Below are 27815 nucleotides of genomic sequence, written 5' to 3' on the forward strand. Positions count from 1 at the left end.
TGTTTATTTGGGAGGAGACTGGGATGGAAAAAACAGACATCTAAGGACAGCAAGAACGAGGGCCAGGAAAGGGCAAAAGGAATAAGGTATGCAACTCTCATTACTCACACTGCACAGAGGTACCTGTCAGGCAGCCCTGGGTTTCATCACCACAACCGGGGCAGGACAATACACCAAACCTGTTCTTCTGACCATATCACAAAACTCAAGCCTGCTTCCCTGGTAAGGGGAATTGGGGTAGGGACAGACAGGGTCCTCTTCCTGCCCAGCAAGGGATCAGCCAGCTGGCACGAAAGTCCTGGTTGTTTTGTCTTCTACACCTGCCAGCACAGGCAGCTGCCCACTCCCTAACAGGGTCTTCAGTTAGGGAGTCTTCAAATTCTCTACAAGGTTCAGGTTCTTTCTTTGTTCTTTACTGGCTTGCTTGCTTGCTTTCCGTAGTTGAAAAGTTCTAGAAATCAGACAGTGTGCAAAATACATCAACTGCCTTATCTGACAAAAGTTGATACCAAAAAGGTTCAAAGCGATCACCATATAGGCTCAGTGATTATTTTTTTTTAACAGTGTAACTGCACTCTTCTTCAGGTGTATTTAAACAGAACACTGTTTTTAATTTAAAGTTGATTGTATAGTATTAGATTAAAGCAGGATTCAGCAATGCCTGCTCATATTTTTATGTTAAGACACATAACTTGATAAATAAACTTGAAGGAAGGGTGTTTGTTTTTCTTTTGCAGTAAGATGAAACTGACCTCTTTCCGATTCTCCAGTGATAAACGTAATCAATACTTATTTGATTTCTAAGGAAGCATTGTAAAATGTTTCATCTTAAAACAAAATTACATTTGTTTCGTATAAAGAATAAAAAAAAAAGTCTGAAACAAGAACTGAATTTGAATGATCTCCTTTTAGTCCCTGTGTTAGGCCAAAACACTACCTCAGAGAGCTGAGAATTGTGCAGTCTATTTAAAAAAAAACACAAATAAACCTTCATATAACAACTGCTTTTCATCACATTGTGTGATAATAACAACATTAGAAGCTAAATGAAAAAGCTCTTATATGGAGGAGGAGGAAAATAAAAGACATAGAAAAAGACATACAAAATAAATACAGACAATGTGCAAGTATTAACAAAAAAAAAAGTGGGAGAGGACACAACATTTCAGCTGTATGCCTAACATTTCTGCAGTACAACTCCCAAATTGATGGTAAAATCAATACGCAGGAAGAGGAAACTCTACCTTGCTATTCACCTGCATTTTAATTTAATAAAAAGGTAATCATCCAAGCTTGTGAATCTTTAGCTCCACTTGGAAATAAAATTTAAAGTTTCATCCCAGAGGAGTTTTCTTATTATTTATTGCATGGTTTGGTTGTACAAGACAAAACAGGCCTGTTGTAATAACAGGGATGTTTTGGCAAGGGAGAAGAAAGTATACAAACACTGTTTCCAAACTGCCTTCTTAGCTTGGGCTCAAGCTGGTACACCATGTTCACCTACTATTCCTACTATCCGTCAGTCTGCTGGCTCACATTCTGGCTTGAGTTGCAAACAAGCCACTCAACTCACAGGACAGGTAAGTCTGGGCTGAATGATAGTTTTGGTGAACTTCATCCCTCCAGGTATAGATATGAATGGCACCCCACTGGTTTGAGTTAGCTCACCTTCTCAGATCTTTAGATTTATTTATTTTTAATATAAAGACACATATAAATTATATCCTATGGTATTTTAAATACTGCTTATATCAGTCATGCTGATTTTGCTTAACTCCTAAAATTATAAGTCTGACTTGCAGGGCAAAGAAGTGCTCCTCCACATACTCCCAGCTTTTTCTCCTTCCTGACTGCCCACTAAAAAGAAAAACCTGTGTGGGGAAAAAAAAAATAATCTCTAGAAACATATCAATCTGTAAGTAAACACAGTCCAAAATAGTCAAGCTGGGTATGCATGCCAGACAGTTCTGAATTCAGCCTTTACAAAATGAAAGATGACACCAAGTAGTGCAAAACACAAGTAAACCAAATTGTGAAGCTTTATTGGCTTTAGCCACATATGTTAAACCATACAATTACCAAAGACTGTATACACAGCCTCTAAAAATACCAGAGAAACATCCCTCTCCTTATAAGATTGGTGTTTTTTTTTTTTTCCTCTTTCTGCACATCTCTGAACCAGACTAATAATTACAGTCCACGGGACTGTCTTTCCAATAGCTGTTCTCTGCCCCACCACTGTTCTTCTCCCTCCAAACCTAGTCTCCATTTTCCTTTGAAGCTCTTGACTGCTGCCACACCTGCAATTCCAGAGGCAGATATTACCATCATCTCCTGAATCAGATTATGCCAGACTGAGTAAACACAACAATGGAATTTAAGGCCCAATAAACACCAGACTAAGACGGAGCAGAGAAGCCACCAGCAGACCGCGTTTCCCCAACACAGCCATTGCAGTCACAAGTTGCATCAAAGAAATAAAGATGAAGAGTCCTCCTACAGACAGCAAGAGAAGAAGCCTTACAGCACTCAGGCAAGGTGCCTATTCAAATTTCTACATCACAAATCCAAGAATCACTTCAAAGGGCCTTTTCTGCTTTCTCTCACATACCAGGTCACTAATCAGTTCCTAGCAGACTCTCCTCAGGGCTCAGCCTTGCTCACTTCTTCCTCAGGGAACACCCTCACTAAGGCATACCCTGGACTTACCCACAGAGAAGCCAGGAAGCTATTTTTTGTTTTTCTGCCCTTACAAAGATCCCATCCCCTCCTCCTCAGCCATACACCTGCCACAGCTTTTAGAGCCTTTCATCAGCCCCTGGCTAACGAGGGGCTAATGACCAAGACACCACACCTGAGGAAAGGCTCACTAGCTGCTCTCCTGCCCAAGCTTTGAGAGAAAACCCTCTAATTAAACCCAACTGGGCTTTTTATTTTCCCACCTGTCTAGCTAGGGCCTCAGGGCCTCTATGCCGCTCAAGTACGCTTTGCTCCTATGAGTCACTTTAGGCCTAGCATAGCAACTAGTCCTTTTTTTAAGATCCAAGAAACGAAGCAAAATACGAAAACAGAACAGATGGGTACCAAGGCTATTCATAACTACTGTAGCTTTAGCACTACATTCCTGAAGAAAAATACATTGGTTCCTGAGGTTAGGGCAGCAGGTTGGTGCACGGGTGCCCCTTGCCCCATAAACTTCAGTTACATACTTCAGAGATCAGGAGAAATGGTGCCAGCCGGAGGGCTCCCGGGAAGTGCACACACAAGGCCCAGGCCCCGAAATGACATGGGGGAAAGCTGAAGATACGGCTGTCATGTGCAGTGCCCCTCAGCCGCAACGCTGGTTCATACATCGCCCCTACTCGGGACAGACAGTCCCTGCCTCAGCCCCGCCGCCATCGCCATCCCCTTCCCTCAGCCCCTTCCCGCCTCCGCGCGCGGCGGTTACGGCGCGAGCGCCCCCTGCCGCGCCGCGCGGGAACTGGGTCAGGCGCCCGAAGTGGGCCGAGGGGGCGGGGCCGCGCCCGCCGAAGGGCGAAGGGGGCGGGCCAGCTCCTCCCGCGTCGCGGCGTGGTGACGCGGGGGCGTCTTGCGTGTGACGTTGCGGCGGCTTTCGTCCTGCTCCCGGTCTCGCCCTCGCCGCCCCTCGGCCTGTTCCGGCCTGTGCCCGCCACCCGCTGCCGCCATGGCGAATGTGGCCGACACGAAGCTCTACGACATCCTGGGGGTGCCGCCCGGGGCCTCCGACAACGAGCTCAAGAAGGTGCGGGGCAGGGGCGGCGGCCGGCGCCCGGGGAGACTGGGCAGCAGCGCGGTGGGGTGGGGAGGCGGGCGCCAGCCTCGGCCTTGCGGAGCGGCTGAGGCGGGGGGCGGTCGGTTTCAGGGCCGGCAGGGGGAGCGGAGCCGAGGGTAAGGCCGCGGGGAGCGTGGTCTGAAGGCGGCGGCCCGCGCGACTGAGGCCTGCGGGGGGGGGAGGGCGCGGCGCCGGCCGCCCGGTGCCGCCTCAGCCCGCCGGGGTAGGCCGCGCCGCGGGGCCGCTGGGGCCTGGCTTGCGGGCAGGCGCCGAGGGAGCGGGGTAGGCCGTGGGTAGCGCCCAGGGGGGCGGCGGGTGGAGGGAACAGCAGCGGGGCCCGGCCGTGCTCCCCGTGTGCCCGGCCCGGCGGCGCAGGGACTCTGCTCGTCTCGCCCCCGCAGCGTCGCGTCCCTCCCGCGCGGCAGAGCCGTATGCGCCGCCGATGAAAGGCTTTTTGGGTGAAAAAAATCCTCGTGACGGACCAGTAGATTCTAACTGGTGCCATTGTCCGCCCCACGTGTAGGCCTTAGTAAGGGTTCGTTTTCCTCACATATTTGACCCCTCCCAGGCCGAAAGCGACAAGGTAAGGTAAACAAAGAAACGAGGTGAAAACTTGGAGCCCGGTCATCGGTGTAACAGTTCGCTACAGCCATTTCATCCTGTAGCCTGTAAACCACTTTTTTTGTAAAAGGACTTGATGACCACTTACACGTGAGGGAGGATAATTAACTAGACAGTTTACTAGCAGTGACCTGCTTCCGCTGATGGGTGGTGCTGGTATTAACAACTATGCGTTACCCATCATGCATGTGGTAGCCTAATTTGTGCAGGGATAGGCAATTGCAGTGTTGAAATAGTGTTAGAGGTGGAAGGCATGCGGTGAGAAGATAGTGCTGTATACTGAACGCAATCAAGTAGCATTTTTTTTTCCTTACTGAATTCTTTTCAAGGTATCTATGTCCTGCGAGAATGAAAGACAGACAGCAGTTTCCACTCAGATAACATGGGCTGCTCAATATTAGTTGCTATGGATTAGACTTGTCATGGAATGTGAAGTTTCCAACTGCCTGCAACAGCAAGAAATTCATCTATATCTTATTGTCACTGAGAGGTCACGTGGATGCTTTATTCATCTGATATTTTAACCTTTGTAGTAGTTTAGGAAAATGAAAACAAATAGGTAGTAGCTTAGTCAAAAGGTGCTGAGAGAAGAGGCTTTAACACTGATTACTTAAATTAACTTTTATTGAAATTATAATATGGTACCAGCGTAGACCTTGATTCTGATTAAATAAAGAATGGCAGCTTCCTTTTGGATCATAGGTAATATTAAGAATTGCTCTAAACTGGAATGCTCTTATCAGCAAAGACATGAGGGCTCTCTTTTTAAAGATCACCAGGCAAGCTCATTTTTTTCTGATTAGATAATGCTATGTAGGTTTTCAGTTTAGTGTTCTGTCTGCTTTTTTTCTTGGCTAGACTCCTTAAAATATGTGGAGAAAATCCTTTATTATTACAGAATATGTAGGTTTGTGGAAGATTATGGTTTGTTACTGATGGGTAATTCATCCTGTAAGACCAAGGTTTTTTCTTCTTCCTGTGGTTTAGAATATTTGGCGTGTAATATCAGTGTTCCATTTTTGTTTCATTAGTTCTTTATCAAACTTTATTTCTTGATTGCATGCAGAAATACGGAGTATTTAAAGATAATCAGTAAAGAGAAATACCTCTGCAGATACAAAAAAAGAAATCTTACTTGTCCTAGTACAAAATATAAAGTTGTGGTGTCTGTAAAGCTTTGTGTGTGAAGCTATAAAGTTCTCTTAACATTGTAGTTCTAAAGAGTTAGTTTAGGTCCTCAGTTCTACAGAAACGGAGCTTTTGAAAAATCTACTCTAAGAACCAGTATTTCAGTTGTTTGCAGTTGCATTACTGTAGCTTTTTTTAGATGTATAATTAAAAAAATAAAAAGACTGCATACCATGTAATTTATTAATATCTGTCCCCTAATTGTTACTGGGAAGTGGTTGAGGTGGAGTGGACAAAGAGTTGAGGTCTTTACTGTCAAAAACTCAAATTGTGGGGAAAAGGCTCTGCCTGTCCTATTACTTGCTTATAGTCTAAAGTGTAAGCAAAACAGGTCAAGTACTGCTGTAGAAAAAGTGATGATCCTGGAAGTCAAAGTACTGGTCAAAAAAAAGCATTCTGAAAAAAATCTTCTGGAGATATGGCTGTACTTATTCCTCATTCTGGTTTAGAACAATGAAGTTAAATAAAAGTAATAATCTGTAAATTTCTGCACATGTAACTCATTTACTTAAAGTGAGATGAAATCTTCCATTATTGATAGGTAAGGAAGAATAAAAGGGTTATTGTGAGGATGACCAATAGAGTGAATGAGAAGCCGAGGCAGCCATTTTGTTGTTAATATGTTGCTGTGATTGAGGTGAAAGACAAATGGGTTGAAACTTAAACGCTCATATTGTAGGTTTTGAGTGAGTTCTGTAGAGTAAGTAATTTTAATGAAAGTCCAATGTGATTCTTCCTGTAAGTTAATGAAGATAAGCAGGAAAACTAGTTCTAGCTATTGTGTGCTATAGTTGTGTTTAAATCCAAGTGTAGTTAATTTATGCATATAGCAATGTCAGAATTTTTCATCATTTCAATGTATGAGTAATTTCAAAACACTCATTTTCTCACTTTGCTTTTTTAGGATTTCCTTTCTTCCTGAAGATACCACTTGAGTTTCTCAGAAGAGAACTGATTAATCAAACTTTAAACTAATTTTGTACCTCTTTCAACTAGGCATACAGAAAACTGGCCAAGGAGTACCATCCTGATAAGAATCCAAATGCAGGGGACAAAGTAAGACCTTTTTTTTTTTTTAATTCCTGAAGTTTGATATTACAGTAGAATCTGAGGGACTAAATACATGTGGTGGAGGCTTGCTGTTACAAGTTGTTCAAAAATAATAACTGTGAGAGGGAACCCTGTCTTGTCTACTTCTTCCCAATCTCAAAATCTATGAGTGTACCTTGTGAATAAATGCAGCAGTTGGCTGAGTTAAATTGGTTGAGAAAGTAACGCTGAGGGAAAAACTGCCTCTCTTCATCTGCCGAAATGATGTCAACTGGCATGTCACCTACATAGGTATTTGAAAAAGGTGGAGTCAGTTTTCCAAATTTTTCCAATGTGGAAAAATATACGTGTGGAGGTTCTTGAAACTGCTGCAGCATAAAACAAATTGCATATGTGGGAAGGTTGAAGTAGATTTATTATGTTAATAGCAATTAAAAAAATGTCAATTAAGTTGACTCAGCTGATTCCGTTTAACTGAACTGAAGTTCTAATGGTTGCTTGGAGGTGAGCAGAGATGACTATGAAAATATATTCACTTGTTTTGAGGACAAACACATTAATATGCATTTTAATAAGTTGCTCAATTGTTAGTGTATTTTAAGTGCCTAAAGATATCTTGAAGTCTTTGCCATTAGCATGTAGCTGGATTTTTTTTTTTTTTTGCCTGTTGGCTACTGCAGTATTGCATACTTGGGGGTTTTCTTCTTTGGTAGGATTTTTTTTGTTTCTTTGTAAGAAAACTGTCTTTTGCTAGGCACAGTAAAGAACAAAGTCAGTGAAGCTTTTCAATAAAATGTCATATTTTATGATAAGACGTAACACAGCTATGCCCAAATCTGACTGTTAAGTCTTGCATATTAGAACAAGCTGTTGTGTAGCTCCTTACTTGGTTGTTCATGCTGGCCAAGAAACAGTAGTAAAATGCTCCCTTGAATTTCTGAATTGTCATGCACTGTTTTGACTCTGTTCCTCTTCTAGTTCAAAGAAATAAGCTTTGCCTATGAAGTATTGTCAAATCCAGAGAAACGTGAGTTATATGATAGATATGGAGAACAGGGTCTTCGAGAAGGTAGCGGTGGAAGCAGTGGAATGGACGATATTTTCTCCCATATCTTTGGTGGTGGATTGTTCAATTTCATGGGTGGTCAGAGTAGAAGTCGTAATGGTAGAAGAAGAGGAGAAGATATGATGCATCCACTCAAGTGAGTATCTTGATACTGTAACTTGTACTTTCAAGCTTTCCTTATCAGTACTTGACTCTGCTAGTTTATATTCTTGATATGCTTCTCAGCTGAGACATTCTGCAGTCTGCATCTACTTTTCAGAGCTATGTGTAGCCCAGAAGGCAGTTATCTTGAGTTACTCTTCATGATTGGTTAATCTTATAAACTACCTAATACTTTGCTTTGCCTGTTTATTAGCCTGTATGTACTTTGTTAGCATTATTTTCCTTGGTTTTGCTCCATAATGACCTGTTTGGAAGTTCTAATCTGAAAAAGCATTCAACAGCTCATTAGCTGGATTCTTGGGGAAGCAGAGGTACTAAGGCTCTGGAAAGACTTAAGTTGACTTGCCTTCATAGCATAATACCAGCTGGAACTAAAGTTGAACTGCATAATTAATGGAAAAGTGTGTGTGGCAGGTTTGTTTCTTGTTTGTTTGGGTTTTTTAAGCCATGCTTGAATATCACATCTAATTGTGTTTTTTAGATCTCTGCTTGCAGCATGACTGGCTTTTTGGCTGCTGAGCAGGTCCTTTCTAAGTTCTTAAGCTGCATCTTTCCTGTGGCTGGCTAAACCATGCTTAGTAAAGTCTACATGCTTTCTTAGTTTGGTAGCCAGTACTGCATGCTGTATTATTAATTAGCTTTGGTTTTATTGTTATTTGTAAACACTGATGCCAGGCAACGTTTTCTCAATACCCTGAGTTGAAATTTCAAGCCACTAACAAACCCTTTTAGGAGAAATACTAAATGTGTTCATAAACCTTTATCAATATATGAAGGTTATTGGAGTTTGACTGTATATTCAAGAGCTTCTAAAAAAAAAAAAAGATTGGAACATGAACATGTCTAAAGAATTAAGTCGCCTTGGGGACACGCTAACCCCTCCCCTCTAAACTGTTATTGGGAGTTGTCAACATGGATTCACCAAGGGGAAATCATGCTTGACCGATCTAATAGCCTTCCATGATGGCACGACTGGCTGGTTAGATGCAGGGAGAGCAGTGGATGTTGTTTATGTCGACTTTAGCAAGGCTTTTGACGCTGTCTCCCACAACATCCTCATAGGGAAGCTTAGGAAGTGTGGGTTACATGAGTGGACAGTGGGGTGGATTGAGAACAGGCTGAATGGCAGGGCTGAGAGAGTTATGATCAGTGGCGCGGAGTCTAGTTGGAGGCCTGTATCTAGTGGTGTTCCCCAGGGGTACTAGGTCCAGTCTTATTCAAAATGTTTGTCAGTGACCTGGGTGAGAGGGTGTAGTGTACCCTCAGCAAAGCAAAGAGTGTACCTCCCAAAACTGTGAGGAGTGGCTGATACACCAGAAGGCTGTGCTGCTATTCAGTGAGACCTGGACAGGCTAGAGAGTTGGGCAGAGAGGAACCTAATGAAGTTCAACAAAGGCAAGTGTAGGGTCCTGCACCTGGGGAGGAATAACCCCATGTACCAGTACAGGTTAGGGGTTCACCTGCTGGAAAGCAGCTCTGTGGAGAAGGACCTGGGAGTCCTGGTGGACAGGAAGTTGACCATGAACCAGCAATGTGCCCTTGCGGCCAAGAAGACCAATGGTATCCTGGGGCACATCAAAAAGAGTGTGTCCAGCAGGTCAAGGGAGGTCATCCTCCCCCTCTACTTTGCCCTGGTGAGACCACACCTGGAGTACTGTGTCCAGTTCTGGGCTCCCCAGTTCAAGAAAGTCAAGGAATTACTGGAGAGAGTCCAGTGGAGGGCTGTGAAGATGATCAGCAGACTGGAGCATCTCTTATGATGAAAGGCTGAGAGACCAAGGTCTCTTAGCTTGGAGAAGAGAAGACTGAGTGGGGATCTCATCAGTGCTTATAAATATCTAAAGGGCAGGTGTCAAAAGGATGGAGCTAGACTCTTTTCAGTGGTGCCCAGCGACAGGACAAGGGGCAACAGGGACAAACTGGAATACAGGAGATTCCATCTCAACATAAAGGAAAAACTGCTTTGCTTTGAGTGTGCCAGAGCGCTGGAACAGGCTGCCCAGAGAGGTTGTGGAGTCTCCTTCTCTGGAGATACTCAAAACCTGCCTGGAGGTGATCCTGTCCAACCTGCTTTAGGTGAACCTGCTTTGGCGGGGGCAGGTCGGAGTAGAAGATCTCCAGAGGTCCCTTACAACCCCTCCCATTTTGTGATTCTGTGATCTCTTGTGGAAAGCCCAATAGAGTTATAAGTATTCTGTATGTAATCTTGTGTATGCATGCTATAAATATTGTCAGGATTGTCTAGAGAGGTTTGTCTCTCACATGCCTGGTAGAACCAAAAAAAATTAATTATCTATGACTATGTAATAAACCCTAAAATGCCAGAACAGCTTGTTCCTTGTTGAGAAACACAAGCAATCCTAGCTGGTTTCTTTTGATTAAATTACAGCTTTTCTCTGAAACTATGTTCAGGATTACATGTTTATATTCTTATGTGTGGAAGAGTTTTTAATGACTCCTTGTGAAAGCTAAAATGGTGCTTTAAAATCTTAGTTTAATGGAGATTTAGTCTTTTTTCGAAGATCTGTTTTTCTTTAATTTATCCTAGGCAAGTATTTTAATTACATGGGGAAAGTAAGTTGTTAAATGATAACCCAGGAGAAATGCTTTATTTTGTAGAGTCTCTTTAGAAGATCTGTATAATGGAAAGACAACTAAACTACAACTTAGCAAGAATGTCCTTTGTAGTGCATGTAATGGGTAAGTTGCTTATATTTTTGAGTTCTCTACTTGCTTTGTTGGCGTATAGTGTAATGAAGCACCTCCTATGTCAGATCTGTATCAGTATTTGACTTTCTGGAGCCTGCTTTCAGACTAGAAAATTGTTGAACTTGAATGATACTGTTGATGGAACTGGAACTATTCAAAGGCTTTGTTTGGGGGGAAGCGGGGAGGAAAGAACCTAATTATAATTGGCAGTGTAATTAGGCATGTTAACCTACTGATGTAGGTTTTTTTTTTTTTGTCATATGTTTCTGAAAAACTTGCCATTCATGCAACCGGTGCTTTCTATTCTAGGCAGGGAGGGAAGGCTGGAGCCGTTCAGAAATGTAATGCTTGCCGGGGTAGAGGTGTACGTATCATGATCAGACAGCTGGCTCCTGGCATGGTTCAGCAGATGCAGTCCGTATGCTCTGACTGCAACGGAGAAGGTAGGCCAAGCTATTCTGTGTTACTAAACGCATTTAGTTGGATTCCACCTCCTGGTTAAATCTCAGGAGGAACTTATCCAGGGCAGTTTTGCTCCCATCCAGTCGGTTGGGTCTCAATCTGATGTCAACGTGAAGAAGTCACTTTACTCAGAACAGCAGCAAGATTTACAGGGTTTAATGTGCTGAAAAGCAGCCTGGAAGCTTGAACAGTAGGGATTGATTATTTTTTTTAAAACACTTAGATGTGAATATTACTTATTGGTATTACTCTTGTGTTAAAGTAAAAAACAATATTTTGTTGTTTCAGGAGCTTTTTGTCTCTTTTGCAGTCTCCTAATGTCCAAGGATAGGTTTATGTTAAAAATGGAAACCTAAAGTTGGGTTTTAACTTCTGCAAATCAAGAAGATGCTTTTTGCTGAATTGTGTGTGTTTGGGGGGAACAAGTTCAGCACGTGGTCTGCACTTCATGCAGTTCCTTTTTAGATCTGCCATTTGCAGAGTACTAATGTTATCTTGTGGATGATTTGTTCTTCACAATACTCAGAAATTACAAAGAGTTGTATTTTGTGACTAGTCAAAACATTTCATAAATGATGTTGTCTGTGAACATCTTGTTTTCACAGTTCACATACCTAACCTACATATTTAGCAGTTTCAACTGCATCATTATGTTACGCTTTGTTTCACAAAAAGGTGGTTTAAGCTGGCAAGTTTAATGTGTTAAGCCAAGTGCATCTGCTTGTGGCACTTAAAGCGGTATTGGAAATAAATATTGAAATTGTACAGTGGATGTGGCCTAATAGTTTGGTGCCTCTATACAAAGACAATAGCTTACTTGAAAAATAAAGATGATGTAGAACAGAGAATTAAAGCTGTTTTGGCTAGTCGTCCTTCAGTTTGCTGGGAGAAGTAATTGCCTTGCTAGAGGCAACAGACAATGTGAAAAACTATTCATTTTCAGTGTGTAAAGTGAAATCCCTTATGCGTCAGAAAATGTTAGATCCTTTCTGTGGGAAAACCTATATATTACTCTTGCATGAAATTCTGATTTCACCAGCTATCTTCCCCTCATTTGTATGCAAGACTCTGTAGTTCTACTGGCTGCATTTACATAGTACTTGGTTGTGGTGGTATACTGCAAAATGTGGCTGTCAGTGACCAGAACTCAGTAATCCTTTTTTCACTCCTGTTAACAGAAGTGGAACTAAGCTTCCTAAATTCATTGAAATAGTTTGAAATTTGTATTCTGACTTTTAAGGGAGGGGAGACACTTCAGTTTGGTTTTAGCTTCATCCTTTCTCTTATAGCTGTCATCCTCCAGTGTAACAAGGAATTGAGAAGTAGGCTTTCTTTTTTTAAGAGTAGTAAGTTGAGTGGTAAGGATACTGGAGTCAAATTAAGATTTAAGGAACACTAGAAGCTACGGATAAAGTCTTGTTTTGCTTTCTGTAAAGCACCCTCGCCTTTCAAAATCCTTGATAAGACAGCTTGGAAAGTTACGTGTATCTTTTTTTTTTTTTTTTTCCTCTCCTCCTCTTTCAGCTATGGTAAATGGAGCTTGGCTTTCTTCTTGTGAGGAATTTATAAAGCAACATCTAAATCAGTAGTTGTGTTGCATGTATTCTTCAGCCTACTTTAAAATAGTTTCCCTTCAGAATCAGGTGGAATTAGAGGAAATCTGTGAACTCAAAATTTGTCTTTCTTTAGGTGAAGTAATTAATGAAAAAGACCGCTGTAAAAAATGTGAAGGGAAGAAGGTGATCAAGGAGGTAAAAATACTTGAAGTCCATGTAGACAAAGGCATGAAACATGGGCAAAGAATTACATTCAGTGGAGAAGCAGATCAGGCTCCAGGTGTGGAACCAGGTGATATTGTCCTCTTACTCCAAGAAAAGGAGAATGAGGTAATGCTTTTGAGTTTGTATTTTAAATGCCTTTTACCTTAGTCTTTAATATTTAAGTGATAGAGATGGCCGTTCATTTTAAAGTAATTCACATAGTTGCAGCTCTGGGAGAGATGGTGAATAGCTTTTAATAGATTTATAGCGAGTAACATGTCTTTCGTGGTAAGCCAGAAAAAACTTTGCAAGTCTGTAGCCAGAGGACATGTGGATTCTGGTGCTTCCTAGTGCTAATAAAAGGTAGCTTTCTTAGGTAAGCTCGGGCTGACTTTGGTACGCAGTGAAGAGCCATTCAGGATGTTAACTTCAATCTGCTTTGCTTGTGACACTAATAAAATGCTAGGTGCTGCTTTTTTTCAATGTCTTGTGACATGGCACGGAACTCCTATTAAAGTCCCCAGATGGTGCTTTCTATCTATGCTACTGTGGTTGTGGAAATGTAACACAGAATGCTGATGTTACCGATTCATTTAACAGAACAAAAAAGCCTATGATTATTTTATACTAGTTTGCTAGGGCTTATGCTTACTGTGTTCTGGAGTTGCACTTTTGAATTAAATATTGCAATCTGTTTCTTTCTGTGTTAAAATTCCTGTAGGGCAGAGTTGAGGTGATTGCTTTTTTTTTTTTAATGCTTTTGTTTAGAAAGGCCGGGTATTACTATGATGAAATAAGAAATAGTTTGTGTGTTATACTCTGGAAAAAATGTTGAATGGAGTAGTGGTGGTGGGAAGTTCTGTTGTGACACAAAGAATAGCATTGGGTACAAATTTAAATTTCAGTCACATATTTAGAATATAATGTTGGTTATCTGAAAATTGGGTACATTAGGTAAGCTTTTCAAAGCTCTGTCAAGGACTGCTAATTTGTCAATCAGTTTTGCATAGCTCTTTGCACATTCTTCTTTAGTCTGTGATACTGGTTGAAATGTCGCATCACAGTTGATTTTTTTTTTTTGACTACAATAAGGGAGAAACAGTCTGAGCTTACAGAACAGATGTGCATGATGGAATCAAATTACAGATGTTGGATGCCACTTCTCTCTTAGTCTTCTAGTGAACTACATTTAGTTTTATCGTATTAATAATTCTGAAAAATACTGTACCTTGTGTCCTAGTAAGCAAAACTAGACTGACTTTTGGTGAAGCTTTTAGTGTTCTTAAAAATTCCGTTGAGGTGGGAGTCATGGTTCTGCCAGTGGATAAAGCTTACATGTAATCTGATTTAAGAATCCTGAGTGATATGGCTTAAAGATCAATTATGACAGCTGTGGACTAATTGCTCAAAGCCCTGCTGTAAATAAAGTTAGCCAAAGCAGATATGTGATGACTAGTTAAATGTTGAGAAATAAAGATGGGGTTTTTGTACTCCAGTGCAGGGGAAGTAGTGTCAAACTGTCCTAAGTTTTGTGTATTGGTTGCACGTGTAGAAGATCTTGGGGGTAAGAGCGTTCTGGTTTAATTTGAACTGTACATCATAGTATATAGTATGGCCTGCCTTATCTTAGATGACACTTCCATCAGGCACAAACTTTCCAAGCATGTTAAGCTATTTGAATTAATAGAATCAAGTTAACTTTGTACAAAGGCTGTTGCTCTGACATTGAATTTTAAGAATAGATAATGAATTCTAAATAATGAGTCTTGTGGAGATGTGATTGTAGGCCTAGAAAAGGCATCTCCTGTTTTTGTTTAGGTGTTCCAGCGGGATGGGAATGACTTGCATATGACGCACAAGATTGGACTTGTTGAAGCACTGTGTGGATTTCAGTTCACATTTAAGCACCTTGATGGACGTCAAATTGTGGTTAAATATCCTCCTGGAAAAGTAATTGAACCAGGTAAGCTTGAACTGGTAAGGACTTCTTTGACTGTGCTTTTGTGATTCTTGAACACTTAGTCCCATTATTGTTGTCCTGTTACCTGAACCTGGGCTAGAGAAATGAAGAGAATTGTACAGAGAAAGATTTGTTCTGAAGTAGCACTCTCCAGCTCACCTCTCTTTGAATTACAGGTTGTGTTCGCGTAGTCAGAGGTGAAGGAATGCCACAGTACCGCAATCCTTTTGAGAAGGGGGATCTTTACATTAAGTTTGATGTTCAGTTTCCTGAAAATAACTGGATTAGCCCAGAAAAGCTTTCAGTAAGTAGTTTTTCCAAGCATAAATGTGGTGGTCTTATTTGACAGTGTATGCAAAGCGTGTGTGTTGACCTCACGTGCTTGCTTTCAGTGCTTAAATGTAGATGCAAGTACAGTTGTTCTTTTAATGTTGTTTATGAGCAACATGTAACTTGAAAATACCCACTGGAATATGAATTTATGGAAACTGTATTTAAGAGCTGTGCAGATGTTGGGCAGATGAGGAAGAAGAATCTTCCTGCTGCTGTGTGATAAGTTTTCAGAGTGCAACTGTATTTACTGATTGCACCTTTGGTTGATGATATGTAGAGCTGTTGGTTCTCTTTAAGTGGTGTCTTCCCGTTGATACAAATACTTTGGATACTTTTAAATGAGTATGCACTTCAGAGTTTACATCAGCTTAAGACTTCTAAACCAAACCTGCTCTGAGGGAGCCTTAAAGTTGTAGGAGACTGCTTGCTTTATTTAGCAGTTGTAGATGCAGTACTGAATACACTTCTCTCTTTGGGGCAGGAACTTGAAGATCTTCTGCCAGCTAGACCAGAATTTCCCAATGTAATTGGTGATGCAGAAGAGGTAGATCTTCAGGAATTTGATACCACTCGTGGTTCAGGTGGTGGCCAGAGACGTGAAGCTTATAATGATAGTTCTGATGAAGAAAGCAGCCATCATGGACCTGGGGTACAGTGTGCCCATCAGTAAACCTTTGTCTAAAAAGTTGCACAAGGATTTTCTTTCAAATTTTGCCTGACTTGTTTTCAACAATCCAGCTGGATTGTATACATAATCCAGACGAACCAATGGACATCTATTGCTGTATGTGTAACTTTTAAATTGGTCTATAGTATCTACAGAGTGTAATTTAAACTAACCACAAGCTTACATCTTCATTTTGACTGTGTAGCAGAATAAAGCACTTGAAAGGAAGACGAGACTCTTTTTCACATGGGTTTTAAGTTTGTCCTCGTATCTGTGCTTGATTTTTACCAGTTTTGTGTAGATTTTAAGTTTCATATTTTAAATTCAAATTCTACATTGTAAAGTTTGTGTACAATTTGTCCTGAGGCTTGGTATTTGGCTGCACCTGCATAAGCTGCTACAAGTAGAATAAAGAATTTCATAGCCTGTATCTATCATCTAGATGCATGGTAAATGGGCTTTGCACATAATGGGTTTAGAGCTGACTGGGAACAATGGAAGACTAAATTAGAAGTGGTTGTAAGTTTTTTCTACCATCTTGTGAACGGTTTCTGAAATTAAATAAAAGCAGTTGGTGTATAATATATTTCTTTTGCCTTGTAACTCTTACTTTTCCAGTGGCTTTAACTATTCTGTGTAGGAAAGAGACTATGTAGATGGTAGACACTTTATAAACACAGGGAGGCTGAAGCTGCTTTCAGACTAGGTTGCAGTTAATAACTTTGGTGTGCCACGTATTAAAGTTTTTTTCTTAAAATGAGATATGACTAAATGGGCACGGGGAAGGCTGCAGCCATGTCCCTTTTGTAGGAAGAAAACACAAGGATATTTGAGTTCAATCAGAAAATAACAAAACCTTTTAAATAAAGATGATTAAATCCCAAAATAATGGTGCCTTTCTCTTAGGCTTGGAGTCCAATCCAAAGCCTGATTCAGCCTGACTTCCTAGCAAAATGCTTCCTTTTTTTTTTTTTAAGTTCTTCATAAAAATGAATACTATGCCTGGCACCTTGTGGTTGCATTAACACAGTTTGTAAAGAAATTAAGATTGGTATTGTACTAGACAAACATTTTTGACCTGGAAACATACTAAATGTAGATGGTTTTACTACTTTTCCAGTAGTTTGCACTTTCTGTTTTAGCTATTAAGACATTAAATTTTCCAGCTTCAGTTCTGTTCCTTTTTATATGCTTGTAATTGGTGAAAATACAGCAACAAAGCAGAAGTGTGACCTTAAATAATTATCAGGTGCAGTTAGTTATCTAAGCATTTTTTGTTACAATGTTAAGGAAGTGTGCATGAGGCTTGGTTGGTATGCTGCTTCTCTATAGCGAGGTTTCTCTCCCTGCTGAAGCCAGGAAGTTGAAAGATGCCTCTACTTTTCTTTACAAATCTGAAGTGTGACTTGTTTAATTATTGCTGAGGTAGTTGTTGATACTTTACCAGTGAGGTTGGATGGACAAACTCCAAGGGTTTCCATGTGCTTGGGTAGGCATTGGCATTTGAGTATTGCTGAACATCCTTGTTATAGACTCTCAAACTGAAGTAAGAATAAATACTGTTTGACCTGTATTTCAGTATTGACTTCTTATACTGTGGCATTCTCATCTAGTGAATCTTTATTTTCATTTATTAAAAGTTCAAGTTGGTTTTCATGAAGCTGTGGTTACATACTGATCCTTTCTCTGACTAATTTTCAAAGAAGTCAGTTGTCCCACCCTGAAATGCTTAAATAATTAAAATGCCTGTCTTTTGCTTTTAAGTAGTAGCTTTAGGACTTAAATCCTTGGAAAACAGATGATGTACTCTAAACTTTTTTATCTTCTTACTTTAAAATTGCTTTTTTCATGGGGGTGGGGTGGTAAAAGTTACCATGAATCCGTTCTTCTATCCCCCCTCAAAAAAGCAATGCTAGCATGCTGAAGTGGAGGGGAAGTTGATCAGTGGCTGTAGTGCAAGTTAGTCTAGTTCTGTTTCAGTCCTGAGATTGTGTTCATTTAGGTTCCTGACAGTAGCATCTTTCAGTGAGTGGTGACTTCGTCAGAGTTGCCCTTGTTATATGTATCTCCTGCTTTACGAAGTTGTAGCATAGAAAACCTTTGCATAAATTCACAGTCTACACTGCCTTGGTTTCAATATTTAAGTTGCAAGTAATACACTACTACAGTTACTAGTGCTTTAGTAGTTTACTGATGGAGTTCAACATTTAACATAATATTAATGCTTTAACAGGGCTAATGTGACTTTCCTATGAATAATCAAATAAACATTACAGTGTTCTCAGTAATAAAGAGCTGCAAGTTAAGTACTGATGTTAGAGGTGGCATTACAAACAACAGAATATTCTGTATGTTGGGGGAGGAAGAAAATATGACCACATACCAGAACTGTATTAGAACCATTTTTTTAGTTGACACTTTTCCTATATCTTTAATATTGGCCTCAAAGCTGAAAGGAAAAAAAACCCTCAGGAAGTCTTGTCTAGCTTATTTTGTGACACATCTATTTCTGCACATAGAGGGACTAAAATTAACCTAAAGTTGACTCCCAGGGAAAGTCTTATCTGTCCCTTTGAGTGTGTTTAATTTACCACAGTGTTCACAGTGAATATTTAGTCACAAGGTACTGAGAGTGGTGTGGTTCTTGCTCACAGAGAAGACGAGCCTATGTTCTTCTCAAAAGAAGTTAATCACTGGAAGAAAGATTACCGCTGCTTGAAAAAAAATGAATCTGTTAATATGCAGCTATTTCTCAGCCCTCTAACTGGGAAGTAAGAGGAAAACTGTAGTGTAGTTATTAACCCATAACCTTCTGCACTAGCCTTAGGCTCATGCAAGGATGAAGTTAAAACAATCACTGTAAAAGAGGTGTGGGGCATTTAATCGTATGCCTCTCTTGGCACACTTAAAGAGAACATTGTAGCTATAAAGGGACTTCTGGAGGCTTGCTAGCTTGGTGACAATTCATAAGAATGACTTCAGTTGACTGAAGAGTCCTTGTGCTTCATTACAGTGTATATCCTGTGAATTTGCATCAGGGCCCAGAAACACTTTCCCAGCTCTTAGGAGCAGCCTTTTAGTCACAGAAAAAAGCTAATCTCTAAATTGCAACTCAGAAAATACTTTAACAAGAGTAGACTGGATTAAACAGTAGCAACTATTTTTGTAATATGGCTACCACCATACCCAAACCCCAAGTGAGATGCACAAGAAAGGTGTGTTGGCCTGTCTTGCAAAGCATGCCTAACACTATACCTTTTCCAAAAAACTGCAGGTTTCAATACTGCATTTCAATTTTGCTTACCTTAGTAAGCAGTTAAATCATTTATGTTGAAATGTCACTTTTTCTGCAATAATCAAAAGCTTATACCACGTTGATGTGATACTCTTAGCAATTTAATGGAGGTTAAACTACTGAGTTACAGAACTAACTATTCATGAACATTCTGTAAATTTCATGTATAATCTGAATGAGACAATTATTCCTGTATTTTTTGGTTACCAAATCAGAGTGTAGTTTTAATCCACTTTTGATAGTGTTTTAACTTCATGTTGTTTATCAGTTTTGTCTGCCATGCCTTGGAAGGCTTTCTTTTTTCCTTATTTGAAACTTGACTGCTGCATTGGCATCTTCACCTGGAAAGATGTTAAAAGCCTTTCATACAAGAGTACATAAGTACTAGAAAAATAGGGTTGACACCACAAGTTACAGTAAGTCTGTGTTACTACACGTTACCTTGCACATAACTGTCATGTCACAGCACAAGACATGAAGTTTTATTCCAGTGTCAGATTCATATATGCCACTACAGAACTACAGCTACATGCCTTAAAATGCTATTTGAGAAATTAAAAATTTGCACTTCAGCTTAATTTTAAGAGTTAGATGCAAGGAGACTGACACTGGGAAGACAACACATAAGTGGAAAACTAACACTACATTCTGCTTGTGGCATGCATGGAAGGATGCCATTAAAAAGCTCTACACTTATAAATATTACATACAAGAAAACCCCACTGCACACACCTTAAAGAGTCCTATTTACAATATCAGAGTTAAAAGCTTACTTCCTACATACAGTCTCGTACTGTTCATTTTACTGCATACTGAGGTGAGGTGTTAACTAAGCCCTTTTTATAAAAAGAGTTGGAAAAGTAGAATTATGTCCTTCTGTTTTTGTATCCTTCACAGGGATAACAAGAATTTAATAATACACATGACAGTGTAAGCTTTTATATAAAAAAACATTTACTAGACAGTATACAGCTTTATTAAGACATTATAGGCATTCTGTAAAGACTTCAGAGGCAGCAAGAGCTGTCATGAAAATTCTTTAGTCAGAAGACAGTTCCATTAACTCAGTTTAGCTGATGCCTTTCCACATAGTACAGTCAGCTCGCTCTAAGGAGGGGGGAAAAATTCATGTTAGTTCAAGCTATCCAACAGAACTTGGAAGAAGAAAGAGTCACAGTTGCTAAAGCAACCTGTGAGCAAGCACTCCCCTATTCCCTACCAACAGAGGCAGGTCCATGTTACCACATACAAAACAGTTTTCAGACCTTTAGTTTAACTCATATAGCTGCGTTCGAGTCTAAATACCTGCAAGACTGTAAACTCACTAATGTTTCTATTTCTAGTGCTGCACATCACTTCATCCAAAAGCCCAGGCACTCTCAGAGAAGTCAGCCACTATGTGCTACAAAGTTTTGTTCAACTTCATTCTACTTAAAAACAATTTACTTCCCTGAACCAAAGGTAAGGCAGTTACTATTCAACTGCAGCAGAGAATAACAGGAGTATAGTTCCTACTCGGCAAGGGAGAGAGAATAATAGGGAGATTATAACAAGAATTGAAACTTAGCTGTAAGCTTTCTAAGCCTCTGTGAATGAGGCAGAGAATGGCAGTTTGCTCACATGGCAGGAGATACACCAGAGCAATCTAGAAGGAAGAGTTTATGCTTCTGTTGTCCCACTGCCAAACTGCACATGCTTATTTAAGAGCAGTTACTTTTACACATTATCTGTGTGCAGCAGTTCTCCCCCCCACCACCCTATTCCTACAGCCAATTTAGGCTTAACCTCAGAAGAGTTAAAGCACTTAGAATTTGCATTCACAACAGTCTCTCACATGAAAACCTGAGATAAGGTGTCTGAAGTAAGCCTACTAGTTTAAGCTTACCACCAAGTTATGAATATGCTGTACTGTATCTTGATTTAGTAGTTGCACATCAATGTTATGGAGGTCTCCACCAGCCGTACAAAGTGTCTAAATATGAAAAGAAACCATTTTAAGATAAAAAAAATCCCACTATTCTGAAAGTTCTCACTTGCATGGCCAGGTTTTTTTTTTGTTTATTTTGTGGGGTTTTTTTCCACTGCAAAACTTTAGTAACCATTTTTCCTTTTGTTTATCAGCGACTCATTTAGGAATAGCAAGAGCTATCACTATCACACTAGTCACAGTTTGTCACCTACTCTAAGATTAATTTTTTTTTTAAAAAAAAAAAACAAGCAAAAGTTTGATACCTGTCCATCAGCCAGGGGAATGTTTACAAACGGAACAGTTTTATGCTGGGGTACTGATTTACTTCGTAGTAACATGCCTTGAACTCTTCCACGGGTAGGTAGAGTTCTTGAGACAGGCTGCTGTAGTCCAGCACTAGAACAGAATAAAAGTGTTGCTCCGAGGTTAACTTCCTATGCTCTGCAGGAAGTTTTCAGGCATGAAGCAAATGCAAGTAGTAGAAAACATACCTAATAGAAAGGCAGTCATATTTAAGTTTTTCCAGTTCTGCCAGAAGACTACGGGAAATACAACCAGCAGCAGCATTTACTAGCACCACTAGGTGACATTTTATGACCCTGAAACACTGCATTAGCCTTCTAAGCCTGTGTTGCAGGCCAGTGAGCAAGGTGACATTTGGACCACTCGGTAACAAGAACGTCCTCTCTCCAATATCAACAGTGAATGCTTATAGTTTTGGAAAGATGAAACTTCATGCCTCAGCACTTAAGATGTGTGCTGTGTCTGTCTGCTAGAGGGAGATACCAAGAAACACCAAAGCTGCTGGCTTTCAGAGGCACAGGGCACGTCTTAGAAAATTCCTAAGCTTCTTTCATGGTACAGTTGTTCTTATTCCACTCCACAAATGTAAGATTTGGGTATCTTCTGCAGGGAAACAAGCCTCTAAAACTTATAGCAGGCCAAGGTAAAAATTAAGCCACTTGCTAGTTTCACGACCCAATTAAGTTTTTGGGTTTTTCCACCCCCTCACTTCAGCTGATGATTTCTGCCAAAACCAAACTCTGTAACATATGGCAAAAGATATTAACCAAAAACCTTAACTGTTGAATATGTAAAAAAAATTGTCAATTTATTTGGCTGGGCTTCTTTGGGCGTTTGGTTTTGGGTTGGATTTTTTTTTTTTTTTTTTTAAAAACCCACAAGAACAGCAGTATTGGTGACATTTTAAATCGAGCTTGGGCTCTGAAAGTTAGTTTAAGCTCTAAGCTATACCTTTAAACTACAGTGGGTGGGAGTAGAATTTATACTCTAAATCTGTTGTTTGGTTGGGGGTTTTTTTGGTTTGTTTTTTTTGGGTTTTTTTTAACTGGCTAAGTTATGACATCAAATCCTGGACCTCAATGACAACCTAAGTTAACACTCACAATCAAAGCAGGAGGTGCAACTGGTTCACATCACCACTACCAAATTTAGTGGCAGATCGTGAATATCTATTAAATCTAGATTAATGATGATAAATTAGTATCTATATTGTGATGAATGTAGATATATAGTATCTCGGTATTTAACAAAATTATTTATTAAGAACAAGCCAAAAACCCCTTACCTTTTAGATAGCTTTGGCATGGCTTTGAGGTTTGTGGCACTGCAATCAGAAGCAAGAGACTTAACGGCCTCAGTCACACATACAGAAGAGTGAGCAGACCTAACAAAAAAAAAATACAATAAGTGTAGTTGTTGGGAATTTTTTTTTTATTTTTTTTATTTCCTCCTCATCTACAGTAGAGTTTTAGCTAGGATGAAGATAGACAGCTGGTGAATTACAGAATGTTGTCCATGACAGATGTAGTACATACACATGTGAAGAAGCCATGCTGAGGTAGACATGATATGATGGGACCTAACACCATAGGGGAATGAAAGGATGATACATGTTAGTAGATAAGAGGGCTGCAATACCTAAGTTGGGCATAATTAAGGGCACATGCACAGCTTTTGATTTGAGTGTGCAAGAATTTATTGGGAAGTTTCTTTTTCAGCAGGAATTAATTTTTCTAGATGACTTCTCAGGATATTTGTCCTGGGTGGTTGACCTGAATCCAGAGAACAACTTTTTCCAGTTTTGGATTTTAACTCAGTTCACAGAAGTATTGATGACAGAAGTTTACCTCACTCTTTCCTCTTGTCTCCCCTTTCACACACGCATTTTGGGAATACTATAAGGGCATGTGTTTTTATCCCAGTGTTCCTGTACTTGAATAAAAGCAACCTTCAAAGACTGAAAAGTTAAACTTCCCCAGGTAAAGCAGCCTTCTATAGTTTGATTTTGTTGAGACAAAAATTCTATAATCCCAATTTAAGATGGCTAAGACTTTTTAAAGTTTCTTTTAGGCACATTAGACACTGATACATCATTTAAATTGCATTCCTCTGAAGACAATTTCAATATATCAAAATAAGTGCCAGTGGGTACAAGTAGGCACACTGGAGCTGTAGGTATAGCAGGAGCTTCTCAAAAAAGCGTTCCTGCAGATATCCACCAACTTTTTAATTCATTATATCTTATAGTGAGACTTGAATTTGGTCCACCATGACTGTAAGTAGTTCTAAGGTGTTTTTACAAGTGTGCATTTTCCTGCTAAAGACACCTCCATTTCAGCTATGTATGAAGGCAAAATTATTGCCGAGCAATTCATTAGTCCTAACAGAGCAAGAAAGATGTTTTCCCTTACATACTCTTCTCCATGAAGTGTTGTTTGGAAACCTATACTGATTACATAGATCCAGAACTGTGCACCATTCAGTGAGAGAGATACAACAACATCCCTTCATCAGCCAGGGCTGCTTTTTTGTTCAAAGTTCACATCACTACAGTGCATCTGGTTGATGTTAGGAATACATTTGATAAAGATTTCTTCCATATTGTCCTCCAAACTTTATCTGAAAATAGTTTTATTCAGCATTCACAAGTTCAGGTGAGTTAAATAAGCTATCAAAGGTCAGTCTTACCTAGAAAGAGGCTTCAGTTTGCTATTTAAACCAGAGGCCAATGAAACCAATGACTTTGTTTTGGAAACCTGAAAGTATATATGTAAAACTGCAGTTAAAAGAAGTGGCATTTTAAGGCAAAATGATAGATATCACCAGGGAACAATACTGTAAGAATACCCTGTTGATAAAGAACAGTTAAGCCCCATAGAGCTGCCTTTTATATAGTTCTACATATACATAAAATGGCAAATATGCATTCCAAAACAAGAGTTACATAATGCAAAAAACATATTTTTTTCATACTGAAATTCTGTACAAACAACCACCTTTCTAATATACATCCTTCCAACTTGTAAGCCCTCTTATAATTAATGCCCATAACTCTGCATATAATCTTTTCGTCTTTATTGTCATCTTGCTACATACTTCAGTGTCTGGCTGAGGCACTGCATTGCACAGACTGGAGGTGGTAAAATTAATACACCTGTGCTATTTTGTTTAGAGATCAAGGTGGACAAGGATGCACAATTCAAATACAGAAAAGAATGTATTAAAACATAAAGTTGATTTATTTTTTTTTTTAAGTTTCAACAGAAAAATGGTCCCTCAAACCATCAAGACTTATTAGCAAGTCAAGAGAGAATGAGTATTTGCAAGTCTGTGTGAATGAGTTATCAGAAGTGCAGACACCATATTTCATTATGAAATTAACTTACTATACAGTTTAGCCTTGCTTGACTTGAATTTAAGACAGCTGATTTTTCAAACAAACCACAGGCCATTGGCCTGCCCGGCCATGGATCTAGCAGGGTTCTGAGCAGGTCAGAACTGATTAAACCCTTATCTTGTTTGTTCAGAATAGACTTACTTTTTTAGATATTTTCGTTGCAGGAATATGCTTGGCATCTTCATATTCAACAATTGTTGTTACCTTAACTAGAAATATATTAGAAAGACAAGAAAAATAAAAATATCATTAAAAGCACAAAACACCACTTCAGACTGGTTTGTTTGAAGCCTATTTACCCACTGACAGCGATGTATCAGTTCTGCTATCTGATGGTCATTTGCCTGGAACAGAGTTCAAAGGAAACTATGTGTGTTCGTCACAGATGCTGTGACACACAGGACAGTTAAAAGACACTAGATAACCCTTCAACTCCCAGACAAAACAGAATTACATTTCAGTGGTAGTGTCCTTCTTATTGCATATTTTGGTGTATGAAGAAATGGTATTTTCCTTACAAACCTCAATGGGCAGGAGGTCAAAAGGGGAACCAATGAGAAAACAGGGGTGACTTCCCTAGCGTTTCTGCTATACCATAAAGCACTGAGAAGTTGCTTAAATCTGTCCCTTGTCACTATTTTCAGTGATAAATCCAAATGGCAGGAACTCTTATCTCATGTTTTAAAGTACTTGAGCAGTAGCATAGTTCATGATCCTCCATGCTGAACGCTGACGGGACCTGTATGTTACACTTCTAGTTACACTTTTCCCTCTTGTATCCTTCATGAAGGCTTAACATTCACTTTACAAATGCTCAGTTCAACCAATTAAAAAAAAAAAGAAAGTTTAAGAACCAAGCTATATATTAATGGATTGACTTGCCTTTTTTGCTGTTGGTCCTCACCAGTTTTGGATTTGGTACGTCTTCTAGAGAGCAGTCAGTCTAAGAAAAAAATGTTTATTCAACAAGGAAAAGTCAACAGATTTTGCCCAGTAAATGTATATCATCCTACAAAAGGCAGTGAACTAAAGCAAGTGAGAGAAGTGGGATTGGCTAAACACCAGTTTATTTTTTTTCAGAAACATCTGGATTTCTGCCTGCAGATGACCCTAAAGCTTTAGGTAATGTTCATAACTGCACCATGGCTGGCTGTCTGGCCTTTTCATATCGTCTTCTATTTAAACAGACAGCCAAACAAAACCATTGGTCTGAAGCGTTTACAGCAGGGAGAGAAGAATTCTATTCTGTAAACTATGATAAAATTTGAAGACACACACTTACCACCGCAGCAGCAAGAGCCACTTCCTCTCCTCCTCGCAAATCTGTAACTCAAGAAGGTATGGCTTGTTTATAGGCTATTTCTTGCATAATTATTATCTGCAGGTCCTTATCTTAAGGGCTATGAACCTGAATATATAATTCATGATTACAGCTGCTTAAATAGTTAGGCTTAGCTAGCATATATGTTGCATTTAAACAAGATTAAAGTCTTGTAGGATAGTCACTCCTACAAAACAACAGGGAAAATCTCAGGCCATTTCAGCATGTTTATCTTTGAAAGGGTACTAAGCATAGTCACACAGTGTATAACCTGAATTCAGAGAAGGAAAAACCCCATACATTGCACTCCTGAAAGCTAATGCTTTTAGGCAGAAGTTTTCAAGAAAGACTTTGAAATACATACTCAGCAAAGGCTTTACTGTAATCTCAAGTTCTTCAAGAGTTTTAAGTTTGATCTTTGTGCAGCCTCCGCAGTTTCCAGCTGCAAGGTAGATTCTAAAAACATCAGTTCTCACCAGAATATATATCTGATGCTGCCTGTACACCACATCTTAGATTGCTGCAAAAATGTGAGATTAAAAATTGAACTTGTTTGCTTATCACCGGTAAATGAATAGCTGAGAAAGGCTCGGTAGTAAAAGACTTCAAATTAACAGAAAGACAAAATAATCTCTGTGGCTAGGATGAACAGATTCACATGGAATGAAGTATTTAAGTTTTCACACACAGAAAATACCAGACTTGTGATTATTCCTTGTCTCTTCAGGCTTTAAATAAGATGACTTAGAGCACACCTAGAAGGAGGCTCCAGACGCTATACGGTGTTACCTACTAATTCTGTACCCTGTGTTACACAGCTCAGCCTACTTGAACAGGGTGCTTGCTGAGCATCTGCGCTCCGATACCACTGCTGCCTAGCTTAAAACATTCAGCAAAGTAAACTTTTTCACAAAAGTCACCAAGTTTCCAAATTTTCTCACAGTGGTCAGGGGTACATCATGCTGTAATGATGTCCACATCCCTGGCAAATACAAGGCCCTGCACACTTACTAAGCAAGTCTTTTCTTTTCATTTTCCTGATGGCAACCGGCATCTTCAGCAGCTCCACCGTAAGCGCCTTCTCGGCTGTTTGCAAAAGCGAATCAAGCTCTTTCTTCATTTCCTGGATGTTTTCCTTGGCTTTAAAACAAAAAACAGGCTTTTGCCACAGCTGTTAGTCCTTCCCAGGTCGCCACCAGCCGCGCTAAGGGCAAACGCGGCTCAGGCTGGCAGCCACAGGGGCCGCGCCTGGGACCAGCGGCGGGAGGGGAACGGCGGCCACCGCTCGCCATCGCGGGGCTCCCGCCGGGGCCCCCCCGTCTCAGAGCCTCTCCTCCCCGGGAGCTGCTGGCCTCCCCCCCTACCCCCTTGGGTCGCCGCCCCTGGGCCTACCCTGCTGGTCGAAGTCGCTGAGGAAGAGCGCGATGCGCTGATCCTTCTTCTCCTGAGAGAGGGCCCCGCGGTCGGGCTCCACGCCCGAGTCGGTGCTGCGCCGCTTGCCCGCGGGCTTCCTCAGCGACATGGCTGCTAGCCCACAGGACACAAGCCCGCTCCTCGCCCGGGAAGCTTTTGTAAGAGCGGGGGCTTCTCTCTCCCTCCCTCCTCCTCCGCCGCCGGGCCCGGGCGGACACACCCTGCGGGGCGGCGGGAGCGGGCGGTGCCGCCACCTGTGAGGGGACGGGGCGTCCCGGGAGGGCGCGGTCTGTGGGCGGGGCGGGGGGAGGGTCCCCCGGGGGCTCCCGGCCGCTCCTGTGAGGAG

The 27815-nt window shown here is 40.5% G+C and overlaps 2 protein-coding genes across 4 annotated transcripts; one reads left to right on the plus strand and one right to left on the minus strand.

Moving 5' to 3' along the window:
• The first annotated feature begins 3564 nt into the window (after window positions 1–3564).
• DNAJA2 (DnaJ heat shock protein family (Hsp40) member A2) lies at window positions 3565–16357 on the plus strand. Its single transcript, XM_063334444.1, has 9 exons — window positions 3565–3763; window positions 6599–6658; window positions 7631–7854; window positions 10500–10580; window positions 10899–11032; window positions 12741–12937; window positions 14630–14774; window positions 14948–15075; window positions 15586–16357. The coding sequence occupies exons 1-9, from the start codon at window positions 3686–3688 to the stop codon at window positions 15772–15774; spliced, it is 1236 nt and encodes a 411-aa protein (XP_063190514.1). The 5' UTR covers window positions 3565–3685; the 3' UTR covers window positions 15775–16357.
• A 2832-nt stretch (window positions 16358–19189) lies between these two features.
• Window positions 19190–27715, minus strand: LOC134515454 (borealin-2-like). Of its 3 annotated transcripts, none has more exons than XM_063334453.1 (10): window positions 27449–27715; window positions 27068–27196; window positions 26018–26064; window positions 25618–25678; window positions 24877–24944; window positions 24027–24094; window positions 22624–22722; window positions 21299–21431; window positions 20952–21038; window positions 19190–19407 (listed from the first exon to the last, which is right to left on the minus strand). In XM_063334453.1, exons 1-10 carry the CDS (start codon window positions 27576–27578, stop codon window positions 19372–19374), a joined length of 858 nt encoding a protein of 285 aa, XP_063190523.1. In that variant the 5' UTR covers window positions 27579–27715; the 3' UTR covers window positions 19190–19371. The 3 variants fall into 3 exon arrangements, with proteins under 3 accessions (XP_063190523.1, XP_063190522.1, XP_063190520.1); XM_063334452.1 differs by lacking the exon at window positions 19190–19407 and adding an exon at window positions 19418–20173 and having other exon boundaries at window positions 26018–26058; XM_063334450.1 differs by lacking the exon at window positions 19190–19407 and adding an exon at window positions 19418–20173.
• Between the last annotated feature and the right edge of the window lie 100 nt (window positions 27716–27815).

Source organism: Chroicocephalus ridibundus, chromosome 4 (assembly GCF_963924245.1).
Source record: "Chroicocephalus ridibundus chromosome 4, bChrRid1.1, whole genome shotgun sequence".
In the NCBI taxonomy this organism is placed as follows: Eukaryota; Metazoa; Chordata; class Aves; order Charadriiformes; family Laridae; genus Chroicocephalus; species Chroicocephalus ridibundus.

Excerpts from the sequence above, each read along its gene's own strand:
- DNAJA2 (XM_063334444.1), top strand. The coding sequence starts at position 3,686 with ATGGCGAATGTGGCCGACACGAAGCTCTACGACATCCTGGGGGTGCCG. Across the intron at positions 3,764-6,598 it reads CCGACAACGAGCTCAAGAAG|GCATACAGAAAACTGGCCAA; the intron begins GTGCGGGGCAGG and ends TCTTTCAACTAG. Across the intron at positions 11,033-12,740 it reads CTCTGACTGCAACGGAGAAG|GTGAAGTAATTAATGAAAAA; the intron begins GTAGGCCAAGCT and ends GTCTTTCTTTAG.
- LOC134515454 (XM_063334450.1), bottom strand. The coding sequence starts at position 27,578 with ATGTCGCTGAGGAAGCCCGCGGGCAAGCGGCGCAGCACCGACTCGGGC. Across the intron at positions 24,095-24,876 it reads CAACGAAAATATCTAAAAAA|GTTTCCAAAACAAAGTCATT; the intron begins GTAAGTCTATTC and ends ATATACTTTCAG. Across the intron at positions 20,174-20,951 it reads AGCATATTCATAACTTGGTG|AGCGAGCTGACTGTACTATG; the intron begins GTAAGCTTAAAC and ends CCCCCTCCTTAG.